Source organism: Poromitra crassiceps (genome assembly GCF_964638095.1).
Source record: "Poromitra crassiceps genome assembly, contig: HAP1_SCAFFOLD_125, whole genome shotgun sequence".
In the NCBI taxonomy this organism is placed as follows: Eukaryota; Metazoa; Chordata; class Actinopteri; order Beryciformes; family Melamphaidae; genus Poromitra; species Poromitra crassiceps.
The window spans coordinates 381,091-407,476 of NW_028152234.1; the positions used below are offsets into that span (position 1 = coordinate 381,091).

At 44.7% G+C, this 26,386-nt stretch overlaps 1 protein-coding gene across 1 annotated transcript in view; it reads left to right on the plus strand.

Annotated features, from left to right (window-relative positions):
- The window catches only part of LOC310800854 (protein unc-13 homolog B-like), a gene marked incomplete at both ends in the record, with an annotated part of 267,146 nt that overhangs the window by 52,105 nt on the left and 188,655 nt on the right, over positions 1 to 26,386 (plus strand). The window contains 3 exons of the mRNA XM_083664751.1: positions 9,290 to 9,453; positions 13,131 to 13,281; positions 17,509 to 17,577. Coding sequence (XP_083520877.1) covers positions 9,290 to 9,453; positions 13,131 to 13,281; positions 17,509 to 17,577 — 384 coding nt within the window. The remainder of the gene's footprint in view (positions 1 to 9,289; positions 9,454 to 13,130; positions 13,282 to 17,508; positions 17,578 to 26,386) is intronic.

Below are 26,386 nucleotides of genomic sequence, written 5' to 3' on the forward strand. Positions count from 1 at the left end.
CTGGGGGTCCGCGGACCCCCATTTGAGAACCACTGCTTTAGGGGCTTCCAGGCGGTCCCGGCAAATTAATGAATTGTAATGAATTGTTAAACTATTTCATTTGCAAGACAAAAACAAAACATAAGTTTCAACAATTTTGACAACTATGCTGTTATCCTACTAATGACTTGTCCAAACTAGCTAGCCTACAGCTTTATTCATTGTTTGTTTTGGTTAAGGAATATATAATTAGAAAGTCCAGTTTTCCAGCAATAGCCACAGTTTGGAGGCTGGGCCAGATTCACAAAACCTCCTTAAGAAAAAAATCTTCTCAAGTGCCATGTTTTTCTTAACTTTCTTCTTAAGAAAAAAGATAGGAAAAAAGACTATTCTCAAAAACAGTTATGTATTTTCTTAACTTTCTTCTTATATTTCTTCGTAAGAAAAAACGTAGGAAGAAATTGTCTTCTTGAAATGAAAGTTCTCAAATTTGTTCAATTTTTTTCTTAACTTTAAAGGGATAGTGCGGATTATTGGACATAAGTTAAGTTAAGTTAAGTTATCCTTTATTTATCCCCTTGGGGAGATTCATCCTCTGCATTTGACCCATCCTCTACTAGGAACCTTCCTAGAACTAGGAGCAGTGGGCAGCCACTGTGCAGCGCCCATAATGTTATATGAACTTCATCCCAGCTGTAGAGTGCCTGGGGAGCTCACTTCCTGATCCATGATTCCCGTGGGCGGAGCTATAACTTGATCTGAGTGGAGAAAAACTAGTCCTGACGGACACTATAGGGTCACGGAGTTATCAAGTTGTACCCCTAAAGAACGTATGCATGTGTTATGACATCTCATTTCAACAATAAAACTGCAGGCTCGTAGTTGCTCAGACCGGCGCAATTTATTGGCACTATTTTCTGGCTAGTATCACTCCGCGCACTGCAGCCGCGGAAGCCATTACCGGTGTGTTCAGGTGTTTCAGACAGCGCGGGCTGTCTATAAAAAGTTAAACATGTCTGACTATTCGAGCGATGATGATGATATGCTGTTGACAGAAGATTTGAGGGGTTATCTTTATGAACCTGAATACACCGATGAGGAACTTCGTCAGATCGACCTCGAACGGGCAGAGAGAGAGAGGAGAGAGAGAGAAGCGGAGGCTGAGCAAGGAGACGCAGATGGGCCCGCGGCTGCAGAGAGGAGAGAGAGGGTGAATGAAAAATGATGGTGCACTTGTCATAAGTGCCAGCCGATGCCAACGGAGTTGGAGAGCTACTGCTGCCGGGAGTGGGATCTAGTCGTGCCACAGATGCAAGATCTCATCTCAGAGGAGGCCAGCGCATCTGCTTCTGCCTGCATCACCAACCATCCAGACTTCTCTGCCATCCTGAATGCTGGCGTCTTGAGGACGTTTTTCAACGTCCCCAAAATAAACTGGAAGAAGCGTCCCAGGCCAGCTGGACCCAATGGCCAGCTGTCTGTAAAGTAAGTGCTATGGCTCTAATAATAGTAATTATTTAGCAGTTGTATTTGAGTGGTGGCTAAAGTATTCACTAGGATGCTACTTTATAACCTTACTGATCTGTAATATTACAGTTGTGTAGGCTATATCCTATAATTTCACTTCTTGTTCTGTCAGAATACATCAATAATAATAATAATAGATGGGGCTTATATAGTGCTTTTCCATAGCTCAAAGACGCTTTACAGTACACAAAAACTAAACACTGGGGGGGGGGGGGGGGGTGACGTTAGTGAACATATAACGACAGAGATGACACTAAACACTGAGTACTATGTGGGGGGGGCGATAGTGGTGAGACAAGACAGTAGACAGAGACAGCACACAAGCAAGGATGGGGGGAGGAATAGAATAGTTCTGTCATACATAAATAACAGCCAAGGTGTATAGCATCATAATGCCTACTCTACCATATCAACCAGTCAACCATAGAGAAATGTTCATGAATTGTCTTGATTTGCACATTACAGTATGCACATAATGAACATGTTGTATTGTTTCAGTCAGTACAGGCTGATTGGCTACCGGATGGTACTGGAATGGGCCCTAAATGGAGAACAGCTTGGTAAAGGCAATAGGAGAGTTCTTCCCTCATGTGTGGTGGATAGGATCCGCAAGGAATATCCATCACCAAATGGACAATATGTGGGATTCAAGGAGTCTGAGGAATCACTGGATTTGTTTTAGGTCTTTTGAAGTCACATTGTGAACATTTATTTTAAACATTTATGTGTTACACTTGAAACGATAGTGTTCCCTTTTCCTTGAAAATATTTCTCAACATTGTTTTGTAAAAGAAATGCACATATATGTTTCCAATTGTTCCATGTCATTGTGTTTTTGGATGAAGTGCAAAAAATATAAACATGTACCAAAAAATAAAACTAAATACTTGAGTAATAAATACACCAGTCACGATGCAATTATTATATACATAAACCAAGCAAAATTGTATTAGCAGCACTCAGTTAGCTAACAACCTATAACTGAAGTGATAAGGCTCTGTGACCAAACAACATTTTGGTTTGTCCATACAACATTTTAGCTTTGAAAACGTGTGGACATTTTTGCCACCACAACAGCTTTGTCCGGCTTTGGGGTAGGAGGTAGGTAGGTAGCTAGGTAAGGTAGGTAAGTACTTTATTAATCCATGAGGAAATTCAGGTATCCAGTATAGCAGCTCGCAGGCCAAAGACAAAATGAGACATGACATAGCACAAACCAACAAACATGACAATACAGGACAATGCAGACAGTACAAGACGGTAACATGACAGGCAAGTTTCTGGTTAAAGAAGAAGAGCCAATTAAAAATTAAAAGGAAGATTTAAACGTTACCACAATACTAAGATACAATTGAACGGTAACTAAAATACTAAAATACTAGTTGTTGGTATGAGCACCACATCTGAGTGGTGCTCATACCCCCATACAATACTAAAATACAATTGAACGGTAACTAAAATACTAAAATACTAGTTTTCAAAAATTGCACAGTGCCCATATCTAGTCCAATTGCACAGTGCCCATACCTAGACCACAGCAGCGTCTGAGTGGCGCTCAGACCCCATACTGTCACTACTGGTCTGGCGGGCCCCAGCCCCCATGACCCCATCGCCCATGAGGCACGCAGTCTCACCTTCAAGTCCTGCTGCGTGCCGGCGATCTCCTGCCATTGACAGACTTGTTAAACAGCCTGATGGCCATGGGGACGAAGGACTTCCTGTGTCGCTCCGTCCGTGAGCGCAGGGAGATAAGCCGCCCGCTGCGGCTACTGCTCTGAACCTCCAGGATGTGGTGAAGAGGGTGTGTGTCGTTGTCCATGATAGCCAGCAGCCTGCTCAACGTGCACCTCTCTACCACAGTCCCCAGAGGGTCCAGGCTCCTCCCCAGCACCGAGCCAGCCTTCCTGACCAGCTTGTCCAGTTGCCTGGTGTCTCTGTCCGAGATGATGCCACCCCAGCAGACAGCAACATAGAAAAGGGCGCTAGCCACCACCGACTGGTAAAACATGTGCAGCATCTCCACACAGACGTCGAAGGACCTGAGCCTCCGCAGGAAAAACAGCCGGCTCTGGCCCTTCTTGTAGATCGCATCCACATTAGCGGACCAGTCTAATTTGTTATCCAGGTGCACACCCAAGTACTTATAGGTCTGCACCACCTCGATGTTGCTACCCCGTATGCAGATCGGTTGCACAGGAGGCTTTGTCCTGCGAAATTTCACGATCAGCTCCTTAGTCTTAGTGGTGTTCAGGAGGAGGCCGTTCCACTCACTCCAGTCGCAAAAGGCGCCCACCAGGTCCCTGTACTCCGCCTCCTGCCCCTGGCTGTGTCATCAGAGTATTTCTGGACGTGGCAGGACTCCGAGTTGTACTGAAAGTCTGCCGTGTACAGGGAGAACAGGTAGGGTGCAAAAACAGTCCCCTGAGGAGCCCCTGTGCTGCTCACCACCATCTCCGAGACGCAGTTCCCCAGCCGGACGAACTGCGGACGTCCCGTCAGGTAGTCTATGATCCACACGATGAAGAGGGGGGCCACCCCCATCTTCATCATCTTCTCTCTCAGCAGGAGTGGTTGGATGGTATTAAATGCGCTCGAGAAGTCAAAGAACATGATCCTCACATGACTCCCCGGCTCTTCCAGGTAGGGGTGGGTTCGATGTAACATGTAGAGGACAGCGTCGTCCACTCCCATACACTCCTGGTACCCGAACTGCAGGGGGTCATGGGCATGTTGGGTCTGCGGTCTCAGCCGACGGAGGAGCAGTCTCTCCAGCATCTTCATGATGTGGGACGTGAGGGCCACCGGTCTGTAGTCATTGAGCTCGGCCGGCCGCCCCGCCTTGGGAACCGGCACGAGACCAGATGTTTTCCACAAGACCGGGACCCTCCCCATCTGCAGGCTGTCATTGTACAGGCTCCGAAGCGGATCCGCCAGTTGGTCAGCGCAGGTCTTCAGCAGACCAGGGCACACCCCGTCTGGACCAGCTGCTTTCCCCGGACACAGTCTCTTCAGCTCCGCCCGCACCTCCTCCACTGTGAAGGTGGAGGGGGCAGCTGGCGAGAGAGGGGGGTCAGCCGCTGTGTCGGGGCTGCAGGGGACGAGGGTGGGTGGGGCAATAGGGGCTGGAGCAGGACAATCTCTGGTGGGTTCCGAGTCAAACCTGTTGTAGAACACATTGAACTCATTGGCCCTGTCGAGATCTCCCGCCGTCGCCGGGCTGTTGTTCTGCTTGTAGCCCGTGATGGTCTTCATTCCCCTCCACATCTCTCTGGTGTTGTTGTGCTGCAGCTTCCTCTCCACCTTCTCTTTATAGTCCTTTTTGGCCTGCTTCAGGCTCCTCTTCAGCTCCTTCTGCACCTGCTTATGCTTTTCCTGGTCACCATCCCTGTAGGCTACCTTTTTCTGGTTAAGAAGCCTCTTGATGTCACTGGTGATCCAGAGTTTATTATTTTTAGCGAAGCAACGGACGGTCCTTGATGGTGCGACAGCGTCCCTGCAGAAGGTGATGTAGCTGGAGAGGCAGTCCGCCCTCCTGTCAATGTCAGTGACCCCACTGTTCCCCTCTGTGTCCTGCAGTACCTCCCAATCAGTACATTCAAAGCATGCCTGGAGAATCTCCTTGGCCTCAGGTGTCCATCTCCTGAATGTACGAGTGGCCACAGGCTGCCTCTAGATGCAGGGCTTGTAGGTGGATTGAAGAAAAACCAGATTGTGATCCGATTTTCCAAGTGGTGGGAGAGCTGTGGCGGAGTACGCATCTTTGATGTTAGCATACAATAAATCCAAAGTCCTATTTTCCCTCGTCGGGCAATCAACATACCTACTGCTTGAAGCCAGTGAGTGTTGCAGCGAGGCTAATGTTGTTAAAATCTCCTGATATAAGTAACAGAGCTTCAGGGTGTTGTGTCTGGACTCTTGCGACAGCCTCGTGTATGACGTCACACGCTGTTGCCGGAAGAGCTCGCGGGTGCGTGTAAATCAAGATGGCGACCACGTGAGATATCTCCCGGGGGACATAGAATGGTCTAAGTCCGACCACCAGAATCTCCGCGTCCTGGCAGCAGATCTTCTCCTTTACTGTAATGTGTCCTGGATGACACCACCTTTGATTCACATACAGTGATAGTCCTCCTCCCCTAGTTTCACCGCTCCCGACGTCTCTGTCCGCCCTGACCATGGAGAACCCAGAAATGTTCACGCAGCTATCGGGAATACCTTCGTGTAGCCAGCTTTCTGTGAAGCACAACAGACTCGCCTCACGGTAGGTCTTGTCGCTCTTCACAAGCGCCTCCAGTTCATCCACCTTGTTGGATAGGGAGTTGACGTTCCCCATGACAATCGATGGTAAGGAGAAAATAACATATACAATTGTAGGGCGTGGTATGGGCACGATTACCTGATTACATTTATATCATCATGGCCACACACACACACGAATACAACTTAGTACATGTATGCTCGATAACTCCAATACACACCTAGCATCACCACCAACATCTATGTGGCCACCTGCAGCAGTTTTTTCCTTGAGTTCAGACAGAATTTCTTCCTGCATGTCAGTGTATGCTTCTTGAACCACTGGTATAAGTTCAGTTGACTGAGATGAATAATAAGCAGACTTCTTTGGCAGCTGTAAGTTGACAAGTTCAGCCCACTCTCCAATTTCATTCTGCGTTGTCCCAGTGAAAAGGATGGCGGCTGAAGATACCAGGTTGTTCTCAGGCTTTCCATTGACATAAGGACAAGACTGCCACGAACCATGATGGCCATTTGTGCATGTCCAATTGATTTTTATCATGGATCCATTCATGGTTTTTTGGTTGTCTTCAAGGAAAACACCACATGTGTGGCACGTTTTGAACAGTTCCATAAGGGATGATTCGTTTACAAGCCACTTTCTTTCAGACCAGTCTCTATGTTCTTCTGTTCCATCAATGCTGACACCTGAGCAAGACGTTAATATGGAAGTGCTGTCGTCTGGAACAAATGTGCTGTCTCCCATAGAACTCTGGCTCGAAGTCTGGCTCGTACTCTGGCTTGTATCCATTGCTTCAGATGCAACTGTTGAGCTTTGGAACTCTGACTTCTAAAGAAAGAAATAGCAATGAGTGAAGTGATTGACTAGATGTATTCACACATCTAAAAGTAAGTTACATTATGGTCATTATGTGTTATGTTCATGGTTGATACATTCACCGGACCCTATCTTTGGAACGGTACCTTATGAAGAATGGGCTGCTCGTTTTGAGAATATATCAGCTTACCTGTGACTGTGTCCATGTGGAAGGGAGGCAAAGGTATGTTCCAGATGATGAAAGGTTTCCACTTGGAACAGCTTGGGCAGGGCTGTTGAGAACAAGCTGCATGTATGCACCAAATGTGGTAGAGTGCTGCACAGGGGTAGATGGTTGGACTCCAGAAAACACGATCCCATCCTCATCAGCCGTCAGAACAGGAATGCATGCCTGGAGTGGAAGGGGCGCAGGTGTCATCCCTGAGGAAGAACCCCTACGTGCTCCCTGAGCACAAGTAGAGGTGGCTGCATCCTAAGGGTTAGAATGGGTCAAATGTTGAATTCCCCTCTGCCATAGATAGGCTACAAGTTACATTTTAAAAGCTATTGTTATCATTAGATGTGATTGAATCACACTTGGTCATAATTTGACTTCAACACACACACACACACACACACACACACACACACACACACACACACACACTTGATTGGACATGGGCTCTCAGCTGTGCCAAATCGCTGCATGTTTATGATGGCTAAAACAGGTATAGGCCTAATGCTAAAATAATTACAATTATGGATGGAAATACAATGATGTGAGCAGCAGACGGTGTTATTTACCTGCAAATTTAATCACACCAAAGTGTGAGTTGCAATGCTAACCAGGTAGAATTTGCCTGGTAGTAAGCCATCAAACTACTAGTAGGCCCTAGGCTAGAGGTCTACTAGTAGTTTGATGGCTTACTACCAGGCTAGAGGCTCTAGCTGAATCCCACAACCGATATAGGCTATCCACCTTATTTTTGTGAGGCTCCGCTGTAAAATAATTCTGGGAGCAATATCCAGTCTAGAACGTGAGCAGCTGTGTGTTTACGCTAGCTTGACGTTGCCTGGATAGTACTCTACACTGCAGCCCATGACTGCATCGCATTTCCTTGTCGAACTCCGACATTAAAAGTTTGCTCGTTACAAAATAACACTAGTTTTGGTTATGTAGCCTAATCATGTTTTCTATCACATCCGCTAACCTGTTGCTCGTTGAATAAGTCGGCATTTATCAGCTCAGCTGCAAAGTTTACAGACTGGTAGGCTATATTAGAGGGGCTGTGTTGTGTCAAGCTAGACGTAACGAGGGAAGGGGACAGCAGAAGGATCATGGCCGCCAAAAATAAGGTGGATACTGGATAGACTATTTCCTTTTTTTACTGACAACATTGTTATATTTAGGTACTGTAATCTCTCTTACCATGGGTTTTGGAACAGCACTGTTCCAAAACACAAAGTTTTTTTATCCTCGCTGGCTTTGTCTCAAACCTCAAGCCTATCGCAACAAGCCAAAGTTGTCTAAGGGCACGGTCCGTGACAGGGAAACTATGGAATACACTGTTACTAATGTTTGCATTGTTACAGCCAGGAAAATCACAAGAGCGAACCATTTTGTCAACGTGCCTCCTACCGTAGCCTACTTCTCTCGTACTCGCTGTTTACAGCCCACGCTGTCTGAACACCTGAACACACCGGTAATGGCTTCCGTGGCTGCAGTGCGTGGAGTGATACTAGCCAGAAAATAGTGCCAATAAATTGCGCCGGTCTGAGCAACTACGAGCCTGCGGTTTTATTGTTGAAATGAGATGTCATAACACATGCATGCGTTCTTTAGGGGTACAACTTGATAACTCCGTGACCCTATAGTGTCTGTCGGGACTAGTTTTTCTCCACTCAGATCAAGTTATAGCTCCGCCCATGGGAATCATGGATCAGGAAGTGAGCTCCCCAGGCACTCTACAGCTGGGATGAAGTTCATATAACATTATGTCCAATAATCCGCACTATCCCTTTAAGACAGCCCTGTCTTAAAATTCTTACAGTGAAAAGTTAAGCCTAACACATTTTAGACATGTAGGTTCTAGTTCAAAGTCTACACTTACCATTAAGATTAACATTTATTATAAAGCTTTATTTGGTGTTGGGTCACTCTGCCTACTTGACTCTTGCTTATTTTCTTTGCTAGCTTTAGCTTATTTATTTGCTATCTTCCCCGATATTTTCTTCCACCTAACTTTTATGCTGCCTTCATATGACGTTCACTCACAATGTTGGGAACCAGTGGTATCCACCTGCATACATATCATCTCTCTCTCTGTGTGCAGACCATAGCCCTGTTCGGAATCGGTTCCTATGACAGAAATAGTGGACTATTTAGTGTGTCGCCATTTTTTTTATAGTGTCCGAATTCTAAACTGTTAATTTGATTAACTATTTAGTCCACTATAAAATACACACAATGCACAGTGATTTCTAGTGAACAACCCTACATTTTCGCCGGTATACCACAATGAAATGCGGTTGTCTTTACCAAATCTGTGTAGTGTCCGAAACTCATTTTGATCATTCCCCATATATTTCACTATATGATAAACACTTTATGGGAATAGTGAGTGGGTGAATGAGTGAACGATTTCGAACGTGGCCCATGTTTCAATTCTGTGTGGATGTGGAGTGTGGTGGGCTGGTGAAGATACATATCAACTCTCTCTGTGTGTGCAGACCATGTTTCACTTCTATGTGGATGTGGACTGTGGTGGGCTGGTGAAGATCCCGGCAGCCCAGGGAGAGGATGCCTGGAAGGTCTACTTTGACGAGGTGCAGCAGGAAATCGTGGATGAGTTCGCCATGCGCTACGGCATCGAGTCCATCTACCAGGCCATGACGTAAGCCCTGTGTTTGTTTGTGTGGGTGTGTGTGTGTGTGTGTGTGTGTGTGTGTGTGTCTAAGTGGGTGGTCCTTGCATGTCATTGGCCATGTGTAATGCTAATGTATAAACACTGAATTTGTCAACCGGGCCATGACGTGACCCAAGTGTGGTGTGGTGTGGGTCATAGGCGGTTTTAGAACCTTTTTGGGGGGGCTTGAGCCTCCTTCTTAAATCATCTGAACCCACCCAAAAAATACTAGACACCAACACGATCCAGAAGGTACCAGCCATGTTACAGAGGCAGCAATCCATTTGTTTGCTCTAATACCGTGCATCTTATGGCGAGTATGTATTAATGTTAATGTAGCACCTTATGAAGTGTTAATAATTAGTAGACAAACGTAACAATGTAAATTCCCGTTATGATCGGTCAGTTTATCAAAATAAAAAAATCTAAACAGGACCACAGATAGGCCGGACCCAGCATTAGGTGACTGAGCTGCCTGTGTGAAAATAACTTACACTATCGCTTTATCTTTGTTTTGCTCTATCGATGATAATATGGCACCTTATGAAGTATTTTAGTAGACAAACGTAACAATGTATCATATATTAAAAATAATATTAGTCTGAATATGATATAAAGTGAAGCTTCATGTATTTAACATTACTGGACATAACAGTGCTACTACCTCTTGTAGTGTTGATAAGTACAATTAAGCAATAGATCACAAATCACCCTTAGGTGTGGTATAATGAGCATATATCAAGGCCTGAAGTGATCTATAGCTTTTATCAAACGATTCCCACTATGGCAATATGAAATGAATAAACTCTGATTTAAATGGCTTTTATTGTTAATTCATACTCTTCCGCGTAATAAAATAGTCCCTCCTGTCAGATCTCAACACAGGCTTGCTGGGTGACAAACAAACAGCTAACGATAGCTAGCTAACTTATGGCTATTGCTTGTGTTAACGTTGGGTTATAGGGACCAACCAAAATGAGGGGAAGTAAGTTGGACTAACTGGCAAGTTCTGAAAATGTGTGTCTTCGTCAGTAGCGTCGCGAGGGCTTTGCAAAGTGTGCCACCGCACAGGGCCTCGCGCCTCACGGGCCTCGCGCCTGGCTTTGTTGGATTGTCTATTACGCACAGACGGACTCCAGCTCCGACTCGAACATTCAGCAAAACAAGTTTGGTGATTCTATTAATGTGGCGATGTACGGACGTTGTTTCAGAGTGAAGTTCAGCATGGGCATTTCCTCACTCATCACTCTGTACACGCTTGGCTGCAGCAGCTCTGACCATGCATGCCTCTGTGCCTGCACGGAGCCGAGCGTGCACGCAATCTGCGGAGGTCTGCCTCGTAGTAGGCTACCTCGCTCAACCATGTCTCAGCTTTTTTCTGTGCGCTCTGCAGCTGTGGCTGAGAGACTGTGCATGATGCTGTATTATTTCGACAGCGAGCACTGATAAAAACATTGCAAGTATTTATTTTGGAATACTGAAAGCGCACTGCATGTCAGCCTGCACGTGAAAGAGAGGGGGAAATATTGATGGTGAGATCTAGCCTAGATCAAGATCTAAAGCTATGACAGTTTATTTGCTGTGAAGGCAATCCATTATTTCAGATAACTAGCCTATCGTCGCTGTGCAATGAATCAGTCCTCGGCCCCTTCCTATTTCTCCTTTATGTTAGGTCCCTTGGTCACGTAATCTCCTCCCACGGCTTCTCCTATCACAGTTATGCTGATGACACTCAGCTCTTGCTCTCCTTTCCCCCTTCCGACTCCCAAATCGAGTCACGTCTAGCCGCTTGCCTCAAGGATATTGTCACCTGGATGACCGCCCCTCATCTCAAACTGAATCTTGGCAAAACTGACCTATTCTTCATCCCTGGGAAAGAATGCCCTCTCACTGACCTCTCCTCAACCTACCTAAATTCTCCCATGTCACTCCCCTTTTCCGCGACCTCCACTGGCCCCCCTCTTGGCCCGTATCAAATTTAAGACGCTGGTACTGGCCTACCAGGCAGTTCACCAGTCAGCCCCGCTTTATTTGCAATCTCTGGTCAGCTTCCAAACATCCCATCGTTCCCTCCGCTCCTCCACCTGCACAGCTCACCTCACTCCTCCATCGCTGCGTGGCCCCGGGGGTACGGCAACCATTTTAGGGCATCCTCGTCAGTCAGAGTATAGGCTATCGTTCCTCAGTCTAAAGCGTTGTCAGTTGTCATGTCTCCTATAGTAAACCGTCGAGTGTGCTCTGAAACACCTTCAGTCCTCACACGAAAACGCTGTCATTCCTCCTGCCTCACTAAAAACGTTGTGGATCCTCCTGCAGACTAGCTGTCAGACATCACTCAAACTAGCTGTCAGGCATCACTCCTCACGTCTCACACAAAAACGTTGTGGATCCTCCTGCAGACTAGTTGTCAGACATCACTCAAACTAGCTGTCAGGCATCACGCCTCACGTCTCACACAAAAACGTTGTCGATCGTCCTGCAGACTAGTTGTCAAGCATCACTCAAACTAGCTGTCAGGCATCACATGAAAACGCTGTCATTCGTTGTTTTTGGTTGTTCTTCCGTGTGGGGAAAGAATGCATGTGAAGTTAGCAACAATTTTTTACAACTTCACTTCCGGTTGAATGCTGTTGCCTTTCAAAATAAAAGCATGCGTTTTTTTTATATTTAGTTTGAGTGATGTCTGACAACTAGTCTGCAGGAGGACTTTTTTCAGTTTTTGTTTTACAAAGACAAAGAAATATGCATCCATTGCAAAGTGTGTGTTTTACAGTTAGACCCATACCTCAGAAAGAAAAAGGCTGCTGACTAGCTGGTTGAGATACACTTTTGTTGAGGTATCTCACACATCTGAAAACTGTAAACAGTTTTACAGTTATTTATTTAGTTTGACAGTTATTGAGAGTTGATATGAGTAAAGTTGTGGACCAGTGTTGTCATTCATGCACAAATCACATCACTGGTCCACAACTTTACACATATCAACTCTCAATAACTGTCAAACGAAATGAATGCCATGAACTGTTTAGAGTTTTCAGATAATAAATCAGCATTGTTTTTGGGTGGAGTGTCCCTTTAATGCAGGATAGATGGATGATAATGGCAGACTTTACACACTGCCGATTAATTGATTGATTGAGATTGATTGATTGAGAAAACTTTATTTATCCCCACGGGGCAATTCAGTTTCTGCAGTTCATCACCGTTGCGGGTAAACACGTTGTATCTCAGTCCTAAATCACAAGATACAAAATTCATACATACAAAAGAAGATAAACAAGAGAGAAGCTCAGTGTGATCAAACCGAGGGGAAGTGCGTTTTGGTTCCTCATGTCCCTCAGCACACATGGATCTGAGCCGCATAGGTGCAAGGCGCAACATTGTTTGTACACATGTAAAGTGCATAAGGTGCATGTGTAAACAATTGGTTTTAAAAGAGACATAACAAAATAAAAAATTGCAGTCAGAAAAAGTGCAAATGCTAGGATGCACAGTGTTATTGGTTCAAGTAGGCTACATACTACATGCAGTCAGTGCAGTTTCTACTTCTCTGCATTCAACAGCCGCTTTTCTCCTCTCCTATCCTCCATCACAACACCATACTTTCGCTCTCTCTCTCTCTCTCTCTCTCTCTCTCTCTCTCTCTCTGTTCCTTCTCTCCTCAGTCATTTCTCCTGCCTTTCATCTATGTACATGCTGTCAGGGTTGCCGGCAGTGATGAGCACCCTGCTGGCTAACATCACTGCCTTCTACACCCAACCCACTGCCTCCACCAACGTCTCCCCTCTGGACCGATTCGCCGCCTGCAACTTCGGGGTGAGCGACCACCAATTGCACTGAAGTATACACACACACACACACACACACACACACACACACACACACACACACACACACACACACACACACACACACACACACACACACACACATTACATATTATGGGGTTGCACTGAGAGACTATTAGGCTTGGGTGATGTCATTGTAATATCGCGATACAGTCCCGCCCCAAATATCGCCTAATTTCACCTTTCATGACAACTGTACGTGGGGTGAATTTTTATATAACTCACCCGTTTAGAGTCAAATAGACCATAAAAAAGACTGTTTTGGGCATGATTGACAGGTCGCCAGTCCAGTGATTGTGCGGCTCGCAGGTCATGGACCAATAGGTGGAGGTGCGGCTCTGTGGGAAACCCTCTCTCATCCAAATATGGCTACAAATATGTCGCTTCTGGCTCAAAAAAACCAAGATGGCACTAGCCAAAATACCAAATCTGAGGCCCCAAAGTCCACAGCCATTTTTGCAGTCTATGGTTTAGACTTTTGAATGGCACCGTTTCAACAATAAATGCCTCAAATCAAAGATACTGTAACGAATCGGGTATTCGTTACAAGGAACCGGAGACTTGAAGTTGGTACAGCTTTTTATTCTTGTCTTCACAATATAGCTCCTAGCAGCTAGCTTCGCTGCTAGCTCTGCAACCACCCGGTCAGCTCGCCCACATGGCCTGACTGACTCCCGGCCCCCGGCCGCTGGTCCTATATACCCCCTTCCCCCTAGGAACACACCCACACACAATAGTTCCTAGCTGCAATCTAGACACTTCTATTGCACATCACATTACAGGTAATACTTGGATTACCTGGAACGCTACATTTCCCCCACCCAACTTTAATGTCGCTTCCACGCGACATGCACAACCCACACACATCCCCCTGTACCAAAACACACCCAACACAATATTTTTCCCATCACCACATCAAATTCTAATTCCCCAACAAACAGTCTTTTCTTTTCAGCACCCCCGTCATAATGTCCAGTTTTCATTAGGTACTCCGTAATGTCTAGTTTTCCATTAGGTACCCCCATAATGTCTAGTTTCCCATTAGGCACTCCATAATGTCTAGTTTTTCATTATTTCCTTCTTTTTCACACATTTCAATTCAAACACAAGCCCCCACATTTTCCTTAACTTTTCTTTTAAACCCCATTTCCATCCCCCCTTTTTCCCAGCTTCTGTCCCACCTGAAGCACTCTTTTCGGTCCCCCCTTTTGTTTGTTCCAGTAGCCAAATGCACGAACGAGCACCGGATCGACATCCTCGTCCTCCGGTCTCCACTCGCGCCCGTCGACTCTCCAGATGACCCTGGCGTCGTCCTCCCGGCCTCGCACTCGCTCGTTTTTCCGTCCCCCTCCTCCAGGGTTGAGGACAGCAGAGCGAACACCACCGGCGTCGATCTTCCCCTCGGCTCTCCGCAGTGCAACGTTAGGGGGTGTATAGCGGTTAGGCTGGGCCGGTAACCCCCTTCGCTCACTCGGAGACACGAGCGTCGCTCTCCCGACTGTAACAACGCTGCAGACGATGTCCCTCTCTTCCCTCTGGCTGTTCCCCTGCAGCACCGTTCTCCTATCCGTCACAACGTTCTCTTCTCCCCGGCTGCTCACACTCTCCCCAGCCCGTGTCTCACCTCCGGCCTCCACACTCCCAGTGCAGTCCCTGGCCAAGTGCTCCGGTGACTGGCAAGTCCAGCAGAGTCTCACCTGTCCGCCGCCTGCACGTCTCTCTTCTCCCGCTCCCCTCTGGTCCCCGACAGCCTTTTGACACTCTCTAGCCAGGTGTCCAATCTCGCCGCATGCCCAGCAGGCTCCCTGCTGTCCATGTCGTTGTCCCGCATACCCGGTCCGTCTCCCGGGACCGCCTCGGCACCACCTCGCCACGTGGCCCGGCTCACCGCAGGTCCAACACAGTCTCTTCCGTGGCTCCTCCGGTCGCTCTCCCCGCTGCATTACCTCCGCGCTCATCAAGTCCACCCGCCGCATGACCCGCAGCGCCCGCATCACCTCTACTGCCCAGGCAGGAGTCTCTTCCACCAGCCGTCCGACCTCTCTCAACACACGGGCCTCCATGCCCGCCAGCATCGAGCTGATCCCCGCCGTCAGCTCCCCTTTCCTCCCGTTCACCGATGGCCATTCTCCGCGCACCATCGCACGTGGTCTTAGCAGCTAGCAGTTAGCAGTTAGCACCCCTGGTAGCTAACTTACTAGCGCTAGATCTTGAGCCCAAAAACCGCACCACCCAGTCTCTTTTGCCGTTCCTTCTCTCACCCTCTCCCTTCTTGGCCGTCGCAGAGGGTTATCGATCCCACTTCTGACACCAATGTAACGAATCGGGTATTCGTTACAAGGAACCGGAGACTTGAAGTTGGTACAGCTTTTTATTCTTGTCTTCACAATATAGCTCCTAGCAGCTAGCTTCGCTGCTAGCTCTGCAACCACCCGGTCAGCTCGCCCACATGGCCTGACTGACTCCCGGCCCCCGGCCGCTGGTCCTATATACCCCCTTCCCCCTAGGAACACACCCACACACAATAGTTCCTAGCTGCAATCTAGACACTTCTATTGCACATCACATTACAGGTAATACTTGGATTACCTGGAACGCTACAATACTGTTTCATGGGGTCTTTAATTTCTGTTGTTTTGGACAGGTTTGCTTTGGATGAGATGTATAGATGGAAAAGGCTGACACATTATAGGAAACCAGCACCAGCAGCTCATTTTCTATCCACCTTATTCCTAGCTGCCTATGATTGTACTCATTGTACTTTTCTAAAATTGTACTCAGAGCTGATAAGACACTGATAGGTCGACTGTTGTCAGTGGTAATGGGTTTTTTCTTATCTTTAGGTATTGGAGACACTTTAGCTTGCTTCCATACCTTTGGAAAAGGCCCTGCTTTTAGTGACCAATTGGAAAAGTATGCAAGCAATCTGGGAAGCAGCATGGCTGAGCAAAGCATTGTCAATAAAATCATAACCAGCAGATGTCCCATTGTAGGAGCTTAAGAACTTAATTGGTTGTCACTGGTGAGCAAGATTTGTCGCACAATGTTTTCCTTTTTCAATGTTATAATAGTGTGCTCAGATGCTGTGGATTTTACTTTCAACCTTAGATCGTTGATTTTGTTCTGGAAAACATCAGCAATCTCTTCTGGTTTTGTCAGTATACTCCCATTAGTTTTCACATTGGTTGGGTATACTGATGAAGATGTCCCAAGCAAACCCGTAACCGTGTTCCAAGTTGCTTTTGAGTCACATTTACACTTACTAAAAGCATTTTCATAAAAGAAGGCCTTTTTGCTACGATTCAATGTCAGTGCATGATTGCGCAACTTTGCGCAACGTTTTGTCTTTCTGATTCCTTGTCTGAGAGGCAGTTACTTTGGCTTTGTTTCTCTCCTTAAACATTGTCATAAGTTCATCAGCACAGCGATAGACTCCCTGAGGCCTTGTGTGAAAATACCCTGAACTTCATACAACTGAATGACGAGAGAAACAGAGAGAAAAAAGGCCAAGAAAGCAAATAAAGCCAAATGAAAGAGACAGCCGCCATCTGCGAAGTCAAGGAAAATGGCGGTGATGGAAATTCAACCGCAATGATTTCAGAATCCGAGGTACGCACAGGTACAGTACATCACATGAAGACTGCAGATTTGCAAGGAATTTTCAAGGAAGAACTGAGAGACTGCAATAGAAAGAAAGAAAGAAAGAAAATAGTTGGTAGTTGCGCTTAAAAAAAGTAGCGGCAAAGAAGTAATCAGCTATGGAAAACGAGTGCACGTAGAAAAAATAATCTGGCGTGTAGTTAGATTTTTTAGTTTTGCTCATGCTAGAGGTCTTCGGGGGTGCCCGAACCCTCAAATACCCCAGGGCCTGACCCGGACCCGGCCGGCTCTCGGGTCCATTCAAAAGAAGCGACTGCGGGTCCAGGTCAGGTCCGGGTCCGACATTTATTGGTTCTGTACAGTTGTCTCAGCTGTTCTTTCTCAGCTTTCTAATAATAGACAGGTCCGTTTCGGTTTCGGGTACATTTCCGCGTCTTTTTGTGGCACACACACGCACAGACACACATTCTCATCCACAAACATGCTGCATATTGATTGTCTACCTGAACAAGAGGTGTGCATGTGATTAAAATCTCTCTCTCTCACCCACTCTCTTTCCTATTCTCTCTCTCTCTCTCTCTCCCCCCCATCATAGAGATACCGTTTTGAAAAGCTCTTGGATCAACTTCACAACTCACTGTGGATCGACCTCTCCAAGTACCGAGTGAGTCTCCACATGTAGCCAGTTCTTGTCCTTTCCTTCCCTGCATTTATAGCCTTCGTCCATCCCTGCGACGTGTATGTCTGTCCCCATTCATTTACAAAGACAGGACATAGAGGCTATGTGACATGTGTGTCTGTCCCCATTCATTTACAAAGACAGGACATAGAGGCTATGTGACATGTGTGTCTGTCCCCATTCATTCACAAGGACAGGACATAGAGGCTAAGTGACGTGTATGTCAGTCTGTCCCCATTCATTCACAAAGACAGGACATAGAGGCTAAGTGACAGGTGTGTCCCCATTCATTCACACAGACAGGACATACCTGCCATTCTTAATTTGGTTAATTTATTTGGAAAATTTTCAGGCTATAAGATCAATTGGAACAAGAGTGAGGCAATCCCTCTTAACTCTTATACATTTAAATCAGATCTAAAGGATGCTCCTTTCATTTGGAAAACAAATGGAATGAGGTACCTTGGAATCAATATCGTCTCGCCTATTACTAAAATATTCAGCCTCAATGGTACTGGGATGGTTCAATCTATCAAAGATGACATTAACAGATGGACAGTATTGCCACTGTCTTTATGGGGCAGAGTGGAGATATTGAAGATGAATGTTCTACCAAGACTTACGCATATAACTTCATCTATTCCCCTTAGAATTCCGCAGAACTGGTTTAAAGATGTTAAATCTCTTTTTATTAATTTCCTTTGGAATAACCAAAAACCCAGAATTGCTTACAAGAAACTAAATATACCCAGATCGAGGGGAGGACTGGGAGTCCCTGATGTATTCCAGTATTATCTTTCATATAATGCAAAGTATCCTTTGATTTGGGCCTACAAACCCGACTCTGTGATAGGTAGCTGGGACTGGTTGGAGAAATCCATCATGTCTAAATGTAAAACAATTTCCCTGGCATCACTATGATACTATCCTAGTCCACCTCCATTGTTAGACAATATCATTATCAGCTTTTCTTGTTCTGTGGTAAAGCAGCAGCATAGGAGATTTAATATTGTGGGGCTTGCTCTCCCATCCTGCCCCATTTGGAGTAACCCCATCCTCTCAGCAGGAGGTGGTACTCTAAGTCAGAGGTTCTCAAATGTTTTTCAGCCAAGGACCCCTTACAAGATAGAAAATATACCGGGGACCCCCTCATTCTGATTTGTGATTTTGGGCTAAGCTTAATTGTTTCCACGGTAACGTGCTTGACTTTTAATTTGATAGGTTTGTTATTAGAATGTAATCCATGAACCATTTTAGATTTAAAGCATAAACTATTTTCGTTGAACTATGAAGATTTTGCAAAAAAAAAATTTTTTTTTTTTTTATTACATTACATTTACATTACGTCATTTAGCAGACACTTTTGTTTTGTCCAAAGCGACTTACAATATCACAATTTGTCAACAGTACAGAAAACCACTATGCAACACAATCAATGACAGCCAAGATATTTTGATAGACTAGCACCATGTAGGAAGTAGTTTGAGAAGGAATAAGTAACATGTAGCATTTTATTTTTTAATATATATATATATTTTTTTTTTTTTTTTTTTACTTGCAAACTTTTTGCGGACCCCCTGGCAAAGTGCCACGGACCCCTGGGGGTCCGCGGACCCCCATTTGAGAACCACTGCTCTAAGTAATAAAACTGGGCAGAGGCTTGGCATCACAACAGTTGGCCAGATTTTTAAACATAATTTGCTTTCATTTCAAGAACTTAAAAATCAATTTAGCCTTACTGACTCCTCCTTTCTAATATACGCACAATTATGTTCTATTATAAACAAGGAATGTGGGGAGGGAGTCATGCCAGCCTCTTGCTCAGAGTGGGACCAGCTCTTCAAGAATACAACACTGAAAAGAGGTGTGGTCTCAAATATTTATAGTTTATTGTCCAGGGCCGCCCCCGATGCATATTCTCCTGTTCAGCAGGCCTGGGAGCACGACCTCAATGTATGCTTGACAGCTCCTCAGTGGAGTACAATCTGGAAATCAGCTCTAAGATCGTCTAAATGTGTTAGATTCAGGATTATACAATTCAAGATACTTTGTAGAGCATATATCACTCCCGTTAGAATATCAAAAATGGATGATAAATGTCAAGACTTTTGCTGGCATAACTGCGGCAATCGAGGTTCATTACTACACTTGCTTTGGGACTGCCCAGCTGTAAAAACATTATGGTCAGATGTAATAGCCCTAATGTCGAAGCTTCTTAATTTTTCTCTGTATGTCCTATGGTATGTTTGTTGGGCTTAAAAACAGGCAATAACAACGTTTCTGTCGACCGACTCTGGACACTGGCTTGTTTAACCACTAAGAGACTAATTATTTTAAATTGGAAGGAACGTAAACCAACCTGCTTCTCCAGGGACTCATGGTTGGAGGAATACCTGGACTTATTAAACATGGAGCGTGCACCCTGTTTGTTAAAGGACTTTGATAAGGGTTTAGAGTACGACCACTGGGATATTGTTCGCAAGTTCCTAACCTGAGTACGTAGGTTTTTTTTTTTTTTTTTTTGTGTTATTCTGTATCTTCTTTCATTATATTGTCTTTTGCTGGTAATGACACCCATTTCTAATATCTGCGGCATCTTTGTTGTACAAATACCACTGTATTCTATGGCGGGCTCAGGTTGACACCCCTGCATCACCCCCCTCTCCCCCATCCCAACTATTGTCCTTTTTATTTTATTGTTATTTAGTTTTAGTTTTTATTGTCTTGTCCTGTAATGTTTTTTTCTTTTCGGTCTTTGTCTTATGTTTAAAAATGGCAAATAAAAAACTTAAATGACAAAAAAAACAAAGACAGGACATAGAGGTTAAGTGACATGTATGTCTCTTACTGAGATATGGCGATAGAGGCATACAAATGGGCGTCAGAATATCAAAAATGGATGATAAATGTCAAGACTTTTGCTGGCATAACTGCGGCAATCGAGGTTCATTACTACACTTGCTTTGGGACTGCCCAGCTGTAAAAACATTATGGTCAGATGTAATAGCCCTAATGTCGAAGCTTCTTAATTTTTCTCTGTATGTCCTATGGTATGTTTGTTGGGCTTAAAAACAGGCAATAACAACGTTTCTGTCGACCGACTCTGGACACTGGCTTGTTTAACCACTAAGAGACTAATTATTTTAAATTGGAAGGAACGTAAACCAACCTGCTTCTCCAGGGACTCATGGTTGGAGGAATACCTGGACTTATTAAACATGGAGCGTGCACCCTGTTTGTTAAAGGACTTTGATAAGGGTTTAGAGTACGACCACTGGGATATTGTTCGCAAGTTCCTAACCTGAGTACGTAGGTTTTTTTTTTTTTTTTTTTGTGTTATTCTGTATCTTCTTTCATTATATTGTCTTTTGCTGGTAATGACACCCATTTCTAATATCTGCGGCATCTTTGTTGTACAAATACCACTGTATTCTATGGCGGGCTCAGGTTGACACCCCTGCATCACCCCCCTCTCCCCCATCCCAACTATTGTCCTTTTTATTTTATTGTTATTTAGTTTTAGTTTTTATTGTCTTGTCCTGTAATGTTTTTTTCTTTTCGGTCTTTGTCTTATGTTTAAAAATGGCAAATAAAAAACTTAAATGACAAAAAAAACAAAGACAGGACATACAGATGCAGCCACTCCCGTCGTGACAGATTTTTTTCATTACCTTGTGCTTGACGATGCGGTGACGTTTTTGAGATGGTTTGAGATGTGAATAATGGCATTCAACCACTAGGGGCCCTCATAGTACCATAATGTGTCTCTCACTGTTGCAGCAGTTTCAAGCTGCGGGGTCACAGTCCACGCAAACGTATTTGTTCTTCCGGTTCAGCGCTAGTTGTCCTATGTGGCTACTAACATAGCTGCTAGTTATGTTATATGGCAGTAAAATGCTACAGAATGACCAAATTGATATAACTTTTAACCATTTCGAGTAGCAATGTTTCCATACGGATCACCAGCGTTAGTTTGTTTATAACGTGGCTATATTCATAACGTTTATATCTCGGATGCGTTATATACTGTCTGGTTAACGCCAACCTACAGTATGTGCCCTATCAGAGTTCGTTACGTTCGTTACGTTATTGTACAGTACACTAAACAAACGTGTGGGCGTTAAGTTTTAATTTGGTTCAAGCATATTGTATGGTGACATTGAATCAGTGTTAGCTTAGCGCTAGCTAGCTAGCAAACACTACGATCTGTGAATAGAATCTAGAATTGGCCTGCAGCCATTTCTAACTACTGTACAGTAGCTAGTTTTTCTCGAATTGATATAACGTTACAGTAGCATGGACCCATCTCGTTATGACAGTGGGGAGATGTTAGCTTTTAGGTTGATATACATTCAGATCTTTACTACCTAACATCCGAAAAGCTAGTCACAATACTGTATTAATACCGACTAGTCACCTTTAGCTGACAGCCAAACTTTTCACCCTGAAATAGGAGGATTTACTGTATGAGTAGCGTAGTTTGATTTCTCCCCTGGTATCTATTCATTGTCACTAGCCTATGCATACAGTACATGAACCACCATCATTCAGTCAGTCAATCAATTGATCAACAACTTTATTAATCCAACTCAGGGAAATAGGTCAAATGTGAAAGAGAATCTATACTGTAAATGTTGGTCTGTAGATAAATGAAGATAAAATAATTATAGAGTTTAAGTAAACTTCTGTGGGCACTGGGCAGGGCTCTGCTAAACACTGCAGTGTATGAGATTAAAAAGTGACTTCTTCTGTTGAGAGAGAGACCCGTACAAAAAATCAGGAGTGTTGGCAGTTATCAGTCCAATGTGCTTTGCTTACTTTATATGTACAGTAAGTCAGTATGGCCCTCTGGAAAAAAATGTTTCCCACCCCTGATCTAGGTTCATAGACTTTCAGATATCAAGTATCGAAGTAGGTTTTGAGGTGTCTTCAGAATGACCAGCTTACTGTATCGGGTCACTCTTACATGTACATTATAGTGACTACGCTGTTGTATGTTATCTGCCAAATATATTTCCAGGCTGTTAGAGGATTATAGATTATCTAACATCAGCCATTGATAGATATTCCAATGTCTTTAAAGCTCTGTCATTGTTACTTAACCCTTAGTTACCGTAAATTCCGGACTATAAGCCGCACCTTTTTTCCCGTTTTTTGGGCTTTTTTGGCCCCTGCGGGTTATATAACGGTGCGGCTTATCTATGGATTTATAAAAAAAAAAAAAAAAAAAATCTCTCTTTTTTAGCACTCTTTCTAACTATAAATCCACTTCTGTTTTAATTTCCTCTCTTGCCCTCTTTTCACCACACTGTATGACACTGTATGACACTGTGTGCACTGTAAATAACAACACAGGTGGTGTTGTGTTATGTTGTTTTGTTGAAATGTTAATAAATGGGAGCTTCCTCAAACAGCCATCTCTTTCCCGACAATCCCCTCTGTGCATGAACCCTTACATATGGTAATTAAACATTAAAACACAATATAATAAAAAAAAAAAAAAAAAAAAAAAAAAATACCATTAAAACACCCGCGGCTTATAGTCCGGTGCGGCTTATATAAGAAAAAAATAGTCAACTTTGCAGGTGCGGCTTATACACCGGTGCGGCTTATAGTCCGGAATTTACGGTAATATGGAACAATAAATGAGCTTGAATCGTCACAACTCTTATGACATCTGTATATCAAATGCTTTGTCACAGAAGAAGCTTTCTAAACCCAGAAAAAGTGCCATAAATTCACACACACAGTGCTAAAACATGCATCATCACACCAAGTTCTGTCAAAACGGTCACATTTGTACAATCAAAAGGATCTGTGGGTTGATTTCCTGCCCACTACCATCTGATATTGTCAGTGTTCCTGCAAAAAAAAATCATACACAATTCATTTAAACAGATGGACATTTGCTTGCATAGGAGTTATGAGTGTGCAGTCTGTTTCCTTTGTTTACAACTTAGAACAAAACAAAACATGCAAAGCCACTTTTGCCTGCTCCTTGGTTGACCCATTCAGGAAGCGCTCAAAGTTCATGTTTCCAAGACAACAAGCAACAAGCACCACAGCTGTTTGTTTGCGGAAGCCGAAAAATCCATTGAGCAAATCAGCGCAGCGTATTTAGACCACGTGCATGCACATTGCGACATCAACTGTTGAGTGGTTAATTTACATGGACCTCTTGCCAGCCTCAAGAATGAAATTTGTGGGGGGAAGCAGGACAACTGTTACCTTTCAGAACCGGTTTGACTGCTATTCTAACAGCATACAGTGATCAGCTAATTAGATGCATCACTCACCCCCCCCCCCCTCACCCCCCGCACAAAGGGCACGCACACACAGCACAGAATTAGATTTCACTCAATATAGACTTTCCTGATTTGAATCCAATCGAAATCGTTTGGCATCTTCTGAAAGATCACATACGAAAAGTGACCAAATTCACACAGTGCTAAAACATGCATCATCACACCATAGTTCTGTCAAAACGGTCACATTTGTACAATCAAAAGGATCTGTGGGTTGATTTCCTGCCCACTTCAGCAGAACTGAACGTGTGGCCTGGTTTAGTGGTGTTTGCTGACAACGCCACCTAGGTTTTTTTTGGCTAGAGCCTAGGAACTTAATAGACTCAAATATACAATGGAGGTTCGGCACAAGGGAGAGCAGTTTAAAATACCCAAGGACAGAGACAGAAGCAGCTTTTCCCAAATATAAATACCATTTATTGGTTAAAAAGTTTTCAGGGAAAAAAAAAAAAAAAGTTCTGTTGTTGCAAAAGCTTCATACTGTAGTTCAATGAAAATATTGTATGCTTTAAATCTAAAATTGTTCATGGATTACATTCTAATCTAACAAACCTATCAATTTAAAAGTCAAGCATGTTACCGTGGAAACAATTAAGCTTAGCCCAAAATCACAAATCAGAATGAGGGGGTCCCTGGTATATTTTCTATCTTGTAAGAGGTGCTTGGCTGACGCCAGCCAGGCCGACGTGTCCTCCTCGCCCGGGCGGGGTCCGACCAGCCGCCCACAGTACCGCAGCAGCGTTCAGGCGATCCGCTGACCCACAGCGCTCTGGCTCCGTCTCCGCCGCCGTCCGCTCCCTCAGAGCTTTGAGACCATCTTGCCACTCTTTTTGCTTTGGACGACACTGCTTACAGGCAGGCTCTGAAAAACAATGTAGAAACACAAAAATATTCTTCTTTCAGGTGACATAAATTTATGAATGTGACATATCCAAAGCGTCTTATGTTGACTATTTGTGAAGTCCCTCGGCGTGACTATACTGTATGTGAAAAGTAACAAGAGTTCGTCTGTTCCATTGTTAAAAACGACGTGTACATGCAGGGGCGGCTGTGGCTCAGGCGGTAGAGCAGAAAAATAGACTCTGGGACAGCCCTACCATTTTCCCCAGCTTCCTGTACAACAAAAGCACTCTATCTCTAGTTCCACCTCCAATGTGTGTTGAGTGCATTTCCGTTCACATACTATAACAAAGCCTCACAAATGCACATTTTGTTTCACAGTTATGACTGCACTGAAGTTCGCACTGAAACATTTTGGGAAATAAAAACAAAAAAGAGCTAAATTAATTGGGAGTTATTTTTCTTTTTACGGTAGACTTTTCTTTGTGGGAAGCGAGGGGGGGCGGGGGGCGAGGCCTGAGCGCAGCGCGGCACGTCCATGGAGATTTTTCTATCAGCGCGTCGGGTTTTGCTGCCTGTGCCTGTAAGATCTGCGTGGTAGGCTATCAGTGGATATCTGCTGTGATTGAGTCCTCACCGTCCTCATCATCGTAAAGTCGCCTTCAAAGCATGATGTTCGATTATAACGAACTAGTTGTGTGGCTTAGCCTTCCCAAATGTTGAGGGTAGTTTTTTAGAATTTAATATATAGAATTGGGAACGTCACATTCAATTTCAAATTGCTGACATGCACTAATTTTAGCTGCCTATAACATTTGCAAAGCTGAGCTTTTCAATAGCTTTGTAAATAGCCTACTGTTCTAGAGAAAGCCTCACGTCTTTTTCTGCCTCCCCTTCCCTTCAGTTTTATCCCAATTTAGAAATGCTTCTTTCTCTACACTTTTGTCTGTCTCTCACAGATCTTTGTTGTCACTCGACACTATTATTTGGTGTTGCTTAGCTGGAAACGATCATATTTTCACGCACGCACACTGTGACGAGAGAGGGACCATGAGTGTAGCCTATAGGCTACTACTGTATGCCCTGTCTGACAGCTTGCCCGCCGGGCGGAGTTGCCTCCTCCCGCTGGGTGAGACAGCTGTCTCGGTATGAACGGGCGTGCAGTGGGGGATGAGAGGAGCGCGAGCCGTGTGAAAACAGACGCGGGCACCAGCATTCAGGCGATCCGCTGACCCACAGCGCTCTGGCTCCGTCTCCGCTCCGCCGCCGTCCACTCCCTCAGAGGCGGCCTTTAAAAAGAGAAAGGCTGGTGAGTACGGGTGTCGAATCCCACAGTAAGAAAACTGCAATACTGTGATTGCAGAATGCAGATTAACGTAACAAGGCTCCAGCCTTTCCCAGTAACGGCAATGAGGCCAGTAGATATAGTGTGTGTCGGTTAGTGCTGCACGATTAATCGAATCGCAATCGCAATCGCGATGTCAGCACGTGCGATTGCATAACCGCAAAAGTGTGCGATTATTTTATTTTTTTCACGTCTTTTTGAGTGTGTGTGTGTGTGTGTGAGAGCCTCCTTTAAACTAACGTTACACGCGGTTAGAGAAGCGAGCTTCAATCCCCGGGACCGGCAGGTTTAATCTGGGTGGGGA